The sequence below is a fragment of the Zonotrichia albicollis genome, chromosome Z (assembly GCF_047830755.1).
Source record: "Zonotrichia albicollis isolate bZonAlb1 chromosome Z, bZonAlb1.hap1, whole genome shotgun sequence".
NCBI classification, from domain to species: domain Eukaryota; kingdom Metazoa; phylum Chordata; class Aves; order Passeriformes; family Passerellidae; genus Zonotrichia; species Zonotrichia albicollis.
In genome coordinates, this window is record NC_133860.1 from 57,377,669 (window position 1) to 57,387,735 (window position 10,067).

The 10,067-nt window shown below is 38.8% G+C and overlaps 1 protein-coding gene across 1 annotated transcript; it reads right to left on the reverse strand.

Annotated features, from left to right (window-relative positions):
• Positions 1 to 5,673: 5,673 nt before the first annotated feature.
• LOC102061501 (cryptic protein-like) lies at positions 5,674 to 9,839 on the reverse strand. The gene is made up of 6 exons (XM_005489828.3): positions 9,597 to 9,839; positions 9,392 to 9,441; positions 9,102 to 9,278; positions 8,120 to 8,234; positions 7,912 to 8,021; positions 5,674 to 6,121 (listed from the first exon to the last, which is right to left on the reverse strand). The coding sequence occupies exons 1-6, from the start codon at positions 9,803 to 9,805 to the stop codon at positions 5,997 to 5,999; spliced, it is 786 nt and encodes a 261-aa protein (XP_005489885.2). The 5' UTR covers positions 9,806 to 9,839; the 3' UTR covers positions 5,674 to 5,996.
• Between the last annotated feature and the right edge of the window lie 228 nt (positions 9,840 to 10,067).

A 10,067-nucleotide genomic window follows, 5' to 3' on the forward strand; every position in this document is an offset into this window, starting at 1 on the left:
GTGGACACATGCCTCTGTGGTCCTGTTGTCTACTCAAACTACTAGAAAGTTGCAACATTGGGTATATATACTTGGCTCCTTGAATTCATGTTTGCTACTTCGTTTTACCTGCATGGGTGATTTCCTCTTCTGTGATTCCCTGAGTTGTTGGACTGGAGTTTGGCCTCCATATATTTTAGCACTGTTGAACTTTTGCAGTTGTTTTTGGTAAGCATAGCTAGTGATAAGCATATCATGTGTGCTCAGATAAAAGAAGAACAAGCATAAGAATGAACTTAATTGGCTTTTGTTTCAGGTTATTGCACTGCTGGAGACGTACTGCACAGCACATCTGCACAAGTCTTTTTCCACACAGAGAGTGTCCACACAGAGGGTGCTGGGGTATAGCCTCTGTGAAGAAGAGTGGAAGGCAGAGACACAGAGCTAAGAGCATGCTGCAGTACTATTTCCACTAAGGACTGATGTTAAAAGTAATAAGAAATTTCTGTCTCTGTTACCAAAATGCATCATAAATATTATTGACATGATTTAGCAAACCAACACCAGCCTAACAGAGAGAAAAATCGAGCTCGACCCATTTTAACATCACATGGCCTCCATAACACACCTTCAAAGCTAATTAGGTGTACTGGCACATTGTTTTCTAGGAGATTTCCTTTTTGTGCTAGAAATATCTTCAGTACTGGTGCTATATTAAACAAATTCGAGGTGAGGAAACATAATGTGGGGATTGAAAAAACAACACTGACATGTAAGCATAGGACTTGACAAGTCTGATAATATTTTGGTTTTTTTTAAAAAAGGTTTTAGTCCAATAAACACTCCTTAAAAGAATTCATGTACAGAGTCAAGTGGGAAGGTTCTTTGATGCCAATTTTTATTTTTGATCCTGACTCTGTGTTTGTGGTGCATAAGGATGCTTTTGCAAATAGTGTCTTTTCAGCATTGTACCACTTCTTTATCTTTAATTAATTTTTTTTCCTGGTACTCCTTTTCATATTTTTGAAAGGACTTAATCTTGGTGATTAAAAAACATGTAACACAATTTTCCCCACAAAACTTCCCAGAATTTGACAAGAGCTTTTATGTCAGCCCAGGAGATAAAGCTATTTGTTTCTTTGGTGAGAAAAAGGTTTCTTTGTTCCTTTGTTTCTTTCTTATATATATATATATATATGAGATTTATTCTTGTTTATAACACTTTGTAATGATTTATAAGTAGGATGGATCACAGGAATCTTTCTGTTTATTGGGAAGATACAAACATTGCATTGTGGAGAACAGGCAGAAAGACACATTGCTGGTAAGAGATGCAAGATGTTATGTGCCATGCCTACAAAGGAATTTAATGATCAGCACTGTTTGCTGTCCAGTGACAGAAAACTCTGTGAAGATGGGTTGAAAATTACTGTCATAGTCCTGCCAGACCCAGTTCTTTGATTTGGAGCCTCACAGGTTGAATGTCTATTTCTGCTCACAGAAAGCCAGTGAAAGGTGACAAGCTATGCCCCAGACAAAGTGTGAAGCTCAGAGAGGTGTCTCAGCTGTCAGAGAAAGAGATCTGAGTCCTTGGGACCAGCTGCTGGAGGCTCAGCTGGACAGTGTGCTTTCTTTAACTGTAATGCCAGTGCCTTTCTGGCTGTTTTCTTTCGAGACTTTACAACTGCTTCTGCCCTCATAGTACATTCCCAGCATTTCATCCAAATGTTATCAAACAAATAGTAACTGAACTGAAGCCTCACTTCATTTTGATTATAAATTGTAGTTTTGTAAAGATGTGGTTGGGTTGCAGCAGATGAAGACAGCTGCTAATGCAGGCTATTTCTGTACCACATGTACCTGAAGACAAATGCTGGATCCAACATGCATAAGGCATCTGGTTTTATTCCAGTGACATATGGCAGCTTCACGACCTTATCAAGAAGTCACCCTCACAGCAGCATAAGCCAAGGGCAAGGTCAATCAGCCAAATACAGAGGGAATTGCAGGTTTTATTATCTTCTCTGACCAAGAAGGTGCTTTGCAATCACAAGGAGTACTCACAAAGCTGGGTAATTTTGCAGAGGGCAAGCATACAGCTGCTGTGTTGTCGTTAAGTCTCCCATGCTTGTACATGACTGTGCTGTAAAAGATGAGGCAGACGGTGAATTACAGATGATGATTGCAGGGTTAGATAGGTCTCCATGACATATACACCTATAACTTTGGAAAATGCTCCTAAATATATGCTTTAACTTTTAGCTTCTCCTGTGTGGATACAAGAGTTGGACTTGATTATCTTTGTGGCTACCTTCCAGCTCAGAATATTCTATTATTATGTGATTCTAATTCACAGGGTTACTCAACATGTGAGCCAGCCTGCTGTATCATATTACCCTTCCAACTGATGGAACACAAAATATAAAGTTGCTGTATATTTGCTCAGCTGTATGAAATTTGTGGGTGTAATGGCCTGACACTATGAGAGTTAATGAAAGATGAATAGCAAAATACAACCTTAGCAATCTCAAATATGCCGATTAAAAACAAAAAGGACCCCCAAATAACTCTGGATAAACAAGTGTGGGAAATTGCTTCTAATTCTGTTTTGGCTGGCTTCTGTTTAGGTGAGAGAAGGCTATTGGCACCTATAAGTACCATTAGCACTTCTCAGGGGCAACTGAAACCCATATCTCCTTGATGGGCATAAAGTCATCTCAAGAGATAACCATCAGATGCTCAGAGAGACACATAAGTGACACTTCCTCAGTGTCTGGTACCTGGAAGTTAGGTTTTACAGGTTTGAGCGTGCACCTTGGTGCACTACATGGCCTTATGCAAAACAAATCCCTTCCTTCAAATGGGCACCGTGTTAAGGGCAGATGGCAGCATCCCCTGCAGGTCTGTGCCTAGCAGCAGAGCTCCAGCTCCCGGGCTCTTGGCTGCAGAGAAGGCAGTCTCTCCACCACATTCTTACTCAGTTTGGGCTCTTATCAGCTGTGGCATGCCCCTAGGAGTGATGGAGGCTGGAGCAATTGCAAAGGCGAAGCCACTGAGACCAGCTGCAGGCACCATTTGTTTTAGTTCTCGAGTCAGCTGCAAGGAGGAAAAGATCTTGGGCTCTTGGGGCCCTGTGGATGATCCGATAAATACTTCCCTTTGAGGGCCTTCCTGCTGCCCAAGTAGGGCTGCATATAGAGAAGGCACATGCATGAACTTGCCGCGACAGATGCCTGCTTTGCTGGGATGTGCCATGTTTGACAGAGTAGTGGTCTGCGAGTTAGCATGGAGCTGAAGAGTAAGCACTGCTGTTTGCTATAAACAAACCTTAGCAAAGTGCCTGTAATTGCACTGTTAGAAGGGAGGCCAGGCCTAGATGGTAACAGGGAGGAAAATAATGCTTTCTTTTATCTGCTCTTGCAGACAGCTGGGGACTGATAAAAGCGGAGACAGTTTTAACCTAAGCAAAGATTGTGACTGTATGCTTTCCTTTGTTCCTCAGTGCTTTCTGTTTTCCTCCCTCTAAGTTACATTTTTATTTGCAAATGAGACTATGCATGGAGCAGCTTCTGCATGCTTTTTCATTTTCCACTCTTCTTCTTTTACTTTAACTTAAGGAGATAGGTTTTTCTTCTAATTTGACTCCTGTGGCTGCCTCTGCTTCAGAAGTATGTGAGTAACACAGACTGAACTTCTACCTACACCTCACCAATTCCAGAGCTCTGACAAAAAGACAAGATGAATATCATCCACAACTGACACTGAGGTAGTAGTTTTGCCATAGTATGGTTGATATGAAACCATCCGGAAGCAGAATTTTCAGATTTTCCAGTAACAGAATGCAATGGGATAAGATAGAGAGAAAGGGAACTGTTATCTTAAAATCAAACAAACAAAAACTGATTTTTCATCCAGAGAAAATTTTCAAATTCTGGCATTCAGAGTCAGTATAAATTGCACTGACATGATTAAAACTACTTATGCATCTAAGTTCCCCATGAAATGCTTTGAGACTGTAGAAACAGGACCGTGCATCTAATCTGATACCCTGCACTAATATTTTGGTATGGCAGAAAAAGACTTTTTTTGCTAGACATTTCAATTTGTCTAATTCTGCAAATCAGACCAACCCAATAATGAATAGCCTCATCGGGGTGACTTTTGCAGGCACATAGGTTCATCTACATACAGAGTTATTCCAGTTCAGCTTTTCATGATTAAATCTGCTGTGAGTGTTATTGAAACAGAAATAGCTATTCTGTTGTAAAACCTGTATTAAAACACTTTTTCTTTTGTTAATTGCAATCTTTAATGGCTCTGTATATTTTCTACAGGGATAAAAAATAAATATTACTTCAGAGGTATTTTTACTGTGCTATGTATTTTCCTTTAAAAATTAAAGACTATTTGAAGACTTTACAAGCTGTATTGCTTACAGACTTCTCAGGTATGCTTTATGGCATACCTGAGTGATATGGCAAACCAAGATGATTTCACAATGGCATTCCTGAAATTTCAGCCTCTGTAAAATAAAGGCACAGATATTTTCCTCCAGCTGTTCTCTTTGATGTATATTTATATCCTAAGATGGTCTGTGGAAACACGGGCTGATGGGTACAGACTAGTTTGTGTGAAATAATGGCAAAAGGACCATTTCTAGTTAGTGTATCTTATGTGAAGTGTGAGAAGCCTTGTCTCTCAGCACAAGTCTGGAGCTGGGAAGGAGTAGTCTGAATACTTGCAATATTGAACATATGTTTTTACTATTAAAACATATGTTTTAATATGTTTTTACACAATGACTCTCTATAAAAGTCTGATTCTGAGTAGTCATATATTTAAAGGCAGGCACTACATTGTGCAATTTGTTGGTATTGCATCCTTTTCTCCTTAAGAACTGGATTGTCTCGATTTTTAGCACCAAATAAATAAGAAGGGATTAAAATTTTAAGGATTAAATATATTGAATTTTTAAAACACATTAAGAATTTTCTTTATCAGTAATGTCTTTTTAGTCAATAACATTATGAATCTAATTGTTTCAATATGGTACTTCCACTCCAAAAGGATGAAGATACATTTTAGGTTTCTTTTGCTTGTTTTTTTTTCAAAAGAAACCTGTTTCTGCTTTATAAACTTGCGTTAAAATGCACTTACAAACATTTTGTATTTTACAGCCTAGATATACTAAGTTTTAAATCATATATAAATCAATATATAATTGGTTATTGCTGTAGAAAAAGTTAAACAAAGTTGCCTTTTGCTGTCACTTTAAAAAAGGAGACATTCATAATTCTAGGGTATAAAGTAAATCCCCAAAAGACAAATAACCATCCCTTATGTGTTCTTAATAGACATACGATTCCTGCCAGGCAGATTATGCATATATACAATTTTGCTGTAAAAAATAAGAAAGAAGAAGAAAGAGGAAGAAGAAAGACTATGTAACTTTTACAATTCTTTATATTAGAGCTTGAAAGATATCTACTCTTAAACCCCTCCTTATGGCGTCAAATTACTGTTTGCTCATTCTACCCTGTGCTTTTCTTACAAGATAAAATATAACGACAAATAGTAGATAAGAATTTTCAAGTTTAAATAAAGAGTTAAACAAACTCTTAAAGAAAGAGTTAAACAAACTTAAACAAAAATTTTTCAGAAATGAAATAAGTTTTATTTGTTATAAGAGTTGTACTGTGTACAAAAGAAATTACTATAACTTACAATATTTCAGGCATAGAATATTGGGGGTGTTGCTTCCACTGGAAGAGCAGTATTTTGAAAATAAAGAATCGTTAGAATCAGACATTGATAGCAGTATTAATATAATAATATAATAATAAATACTTCATATTCATATAATCTGAATTTATAATAATCCAGGTATTTCAGCATTAACTAATACATCTTAATCTGCTTCCAACATGCAGGTAGAAGAGTCTTCTGTAGCTCATAGAAGAAATGTAAAATTCATGCTGAGGGTTCCGTCAACCCTGAGTATTTCCCCTTGTCCAGTTTCACAGCTGCCAGCTAGCAGAACTCCAGAGGACGGCGAGCAGGCAAGTGACTGAAATCACTGTTTGCTGTAATCTTAAACCATTAGAATACAGTCTGATAATTTCCTCTGTTTCCGATGTCAGTTCTTAAAAGAAATAAAATCAAGAAAATAAAATGGCTAATGAGTAAGTAGGTAAATTTGAAAACATAAGGTTTTTCAACATACTTGAAAAGTCCTCTGACATCTCACAGGTACTTAAGTTAAAGGTATCAACTGTTAAAGCCAATCAAAGGGACTATTCTCAGCGGAGAGATGTAAATAGATGTCCCATCAATGATCGTTTGAGGAGCAACTGATAGCACTTATCAGCTCTTGCCGGCAATAATCTCAGAATAATCAAAAGTAAATACCAAGCAAAAGCAAGAGGAAGAACTTCACAAGAGGTAAGCACCCAAGCCTGGATGTCGGCTTTTAACCCTTCCTTTAACAAGGGACTTAGCTTTTAGCAAAAGCAGAGGAGCCATACCCTCTTGTACGTGAAACCCACGGAGTCCCTGCTCAGAGGATTCTCTCTCTACTGAGACCTTAATTGCCTTTCTTAACCTGAGTTTAAGAGCAGCAAGCAGTTGATTGCTTTTACAGAGCATAGGGTGACCCATAATGTCTTTTGCTCCAGTATGAGGAGCAATAGGGCTGATTCAATGCTAAGCATGTAAAAAGTTTAATGAGCATGTTGTGTGATACATTTAACTGCTCAATACAGAAGACTCGGAGGAAAAAGCTGTTCTGGTGGATTTTTTTTTTCTGTCTAGGGTTACAAAGGTAAGAATGTCACCTTTTTAATGTTTTGATTTACATCTGAGTTGGTGCTACAACTCAGAAGTCACAGCTTCAAGGCATTGATACTCAGGTAGGAATCTGGTCAGGAAACAAGAGACTGCTTGGGGTGCAAATGAATCTTGAAACCCTTTAGGTCTGTTGTTTTCTTACCCTGCTAAGGAGTGATCTTGGCACAACCGAAGGAAAGCACAAGATAGGATTGAGATATTATGGGTGGAAAGGGCAAGAATATTTTGCACTGATTTTGCCACAGAAGAGAAAATATTATTAAATCCTTATTAGTGATCTTAAGAGTATTGAGAGCAGTCTGGATCAGTCAATTCTCCATGGAAAATAATACCAGTATAACAATTCTTTAAATCCTTATGCTAGTTGATAGACTGTTTTCAAAAATATTCAACCATTTATTCAGGGAATTTCACAGGCTGATGTAGTAAGACTTCACTTAAAGTGATAGAATGCTTTTTAGGAGACAAGGTGGCACTACTTTACATTGATCAGAATAATGGTTGCACATTTTTTAGTGAGGAGTGTGTTCAGACTTAAAACTCATACAAGAATATTCTGAAGATTGAGATACAGATCTTAAAAAAATATTCAGATTAGTTTTGAGTCATTTAAGCATGATGATTGATGATTCTGTGTATTTAGTAGACACAACTTTATTCTCTAGTGAAATCCCAGTTTCTATTTCCTCCACACCAGTATACACGACTGTTTTTTCTCTTTGCCTAAGAAACATTTTTTGTGCTTGGATTTAGTTTAGTTGTACAAATTGTCCTGGTTAAGTGGGAAGTCATAGATGTACAGATTTGCAGAACAGATAAGTGTTTAACCTCTGTAATTTTCAATTAGAACGGTGGGAAGTTTCTTACTGTACAGAATTATGAACATCTGAAAGTGTCTTTTGTCCTGTACTATATAGTCAAAGAGCAGTGCCTCTTAATGGCTCACTAATTCCTTCTCGAAAGCAAAGCAACCCACTGTAGAAGTCCAACTAGGGCACATACTGCATCCTCCAAGTACCCCACCACTGCAGAAGGCTATTCTGCTACCAAGGAGTGAAAAATGTTTGATTTAGTGCCATTTCTTACCGCAGTTACTCTGCCTTATTTCCGAGAGACAGTGCAGTGTTCCATAGGCACACCGACACAGCCAGCAGTCCTTCAGCACCCAGACGCCGTGGGGAATGCTGCCGCAGTTTCTGTCAACGACAGGGGAGACATTCGGTACATCCCTGACCCCAGCACAGAAAACAACCTTTCAGAGCACCACCTCTGATTTTGGACTGTTTTTTTTTACCCTAGCCGCTCATCATATTCGCAGTGTCTGCCAGTGAAGTACTTCAGGCAGGCACAGAAGGTCCCCAGGATACAAGTCCCTCCATTCTGGCAGCAGCGTCTGTTCAGTTTTTTACCTGCAAGACAATATTTACAGAGGTTAACAAGAATCTCAGGGGCTCTGAACCTCACCTTTTCCTCACTTATTCTCTCAGGTCTCTCCAGTTCCCAAATTATCTTAAGGATATCTAGTTTTATTGTCTTTAGAGACAATAAAATTATATGCCTGTTAAGAGTGTTTGTTCAGCTAAACCCAGTTTGTTTAGTTAAGGATTAGAAACAAGCTACTAGGGATTACAGGATGGTGAAGAAGCAACGCCTGGCAAATTCTGTAGCAGCAGGATGTGTTCAAGTGAAATATTTCACTGTGACAGATGCAGGTTTCAATCACACTAAGAAATGAGGCATTTTTATTGGGAAGTGACACCTATTTTTGAATATAAACTGGGAAGTTACTTGGTTTTGAGGTGGAGGAAATGCTTCCTTAAGCCTTTCTCAGAGTCCTGGGGTTGAGCACCAATCTAAAACTTTATATATGGGAGGAAACAGAATACATTTTTTTTCCTTTTAGTACTGTTGCTTTCAGGTAGCTCAAAACTTTTTTATAAAATTAACATTTTTATGGCCATTAAATATCGTTAATTCTAAACAATGAAGAGAATGTTACAAAATTTTACAGATGCTCTTGTAAACACGAAGTGCCAAGCACTTCTTCATTCTTAGTATGCTTCCTTGTTTTTCCTGAACAATTTTGCAATTGAGAGATCTTCAGTTCTACCTTAAATTTTTATCACCACTTATTAAGTGGCCATGGGTATAATTGAAATGGGTTATCACGGAAAACCAACAGGCTGAAATTTTCCAGGACAACAGTTAAAGCAATACTATATTAAAATTTTTGAAAGCAATTTCATGTCATTGTTTACAAAAATAATGTTACTTACTCTCTGTAATTCCAGTGAAAGGCACTAAAGACCTGGAACTCTGTTGCTTTCTACTTTCGTAACTCTGATTCATATCACTGAGCGCATTTGTAAAGGTCCCTTCGTTCTTGGGCTGCTGCTTTAGTGCTGTAGCATTGAGACCTTTCACAACTTCTTTCCGTTCTTCTTTTTCAGGGCCTAGACAAGAAGTGCAAATATGTCAGGGATAGGTAGTTTGTGATGAAGAAATGCATACTCTAAATGTAGAAGAGAAACACAGCGTAGCGGGGATAAATATGAAGTTCACTTACTTTTTTCTAAATGAACAGCCTGCCAGACCAGAGTCAAAGTGAAAAGAATTCTGTAAAAAAATAAAAAAAAAAGAGAGAAAAAAAAGATCAGACGAGAAGTAAATTTGTGCTAATAAGACACAAAACGAATGGTGAGTGCGTGAACTTGTAAAAGGAATGAGCATCCCTGGCTAGAGAGGGTTCCCGACATCTCAAGCAAACTTACCTAACATGATTTCCCCAGTACATTTTCCTGCAGCCAGAAATAGCCGTGAGGTCCTCCGGGAGAGCCTGAGCAGAAGGAAGATGTCCAGAGCCCTCTGCTTCAGGCTGCTGCACCGCAGACACGGACGGACAGGGAGAGCGGGGCTGGCGAAATTCCCCTCCTGCTGTCCAGCTCGCAGTAAGGCTCAGTCTCCAGCTGGCCGAGAACATCCCTCGGGGCTGGGACGCCCCGGCCAGCCCCCGATTTACACGCACTGCTGGAGGGTGGAGCAAGGTGGGGACAGCTACTGCCGGGGGCAGACTTGAGACCATGAGCCCAGTCAAAAGCACAAGGCTGGAAGATCTCAGGCCCGGTGTATTTCCCAAGACAGAAAACTTTGTACCACCATATAGTGAGTAGGAAAAACAAACAAACAGACAAGCAAACAAACAAACAGACAAACAAACATTAACCAGAACTGCAAAAGGTATA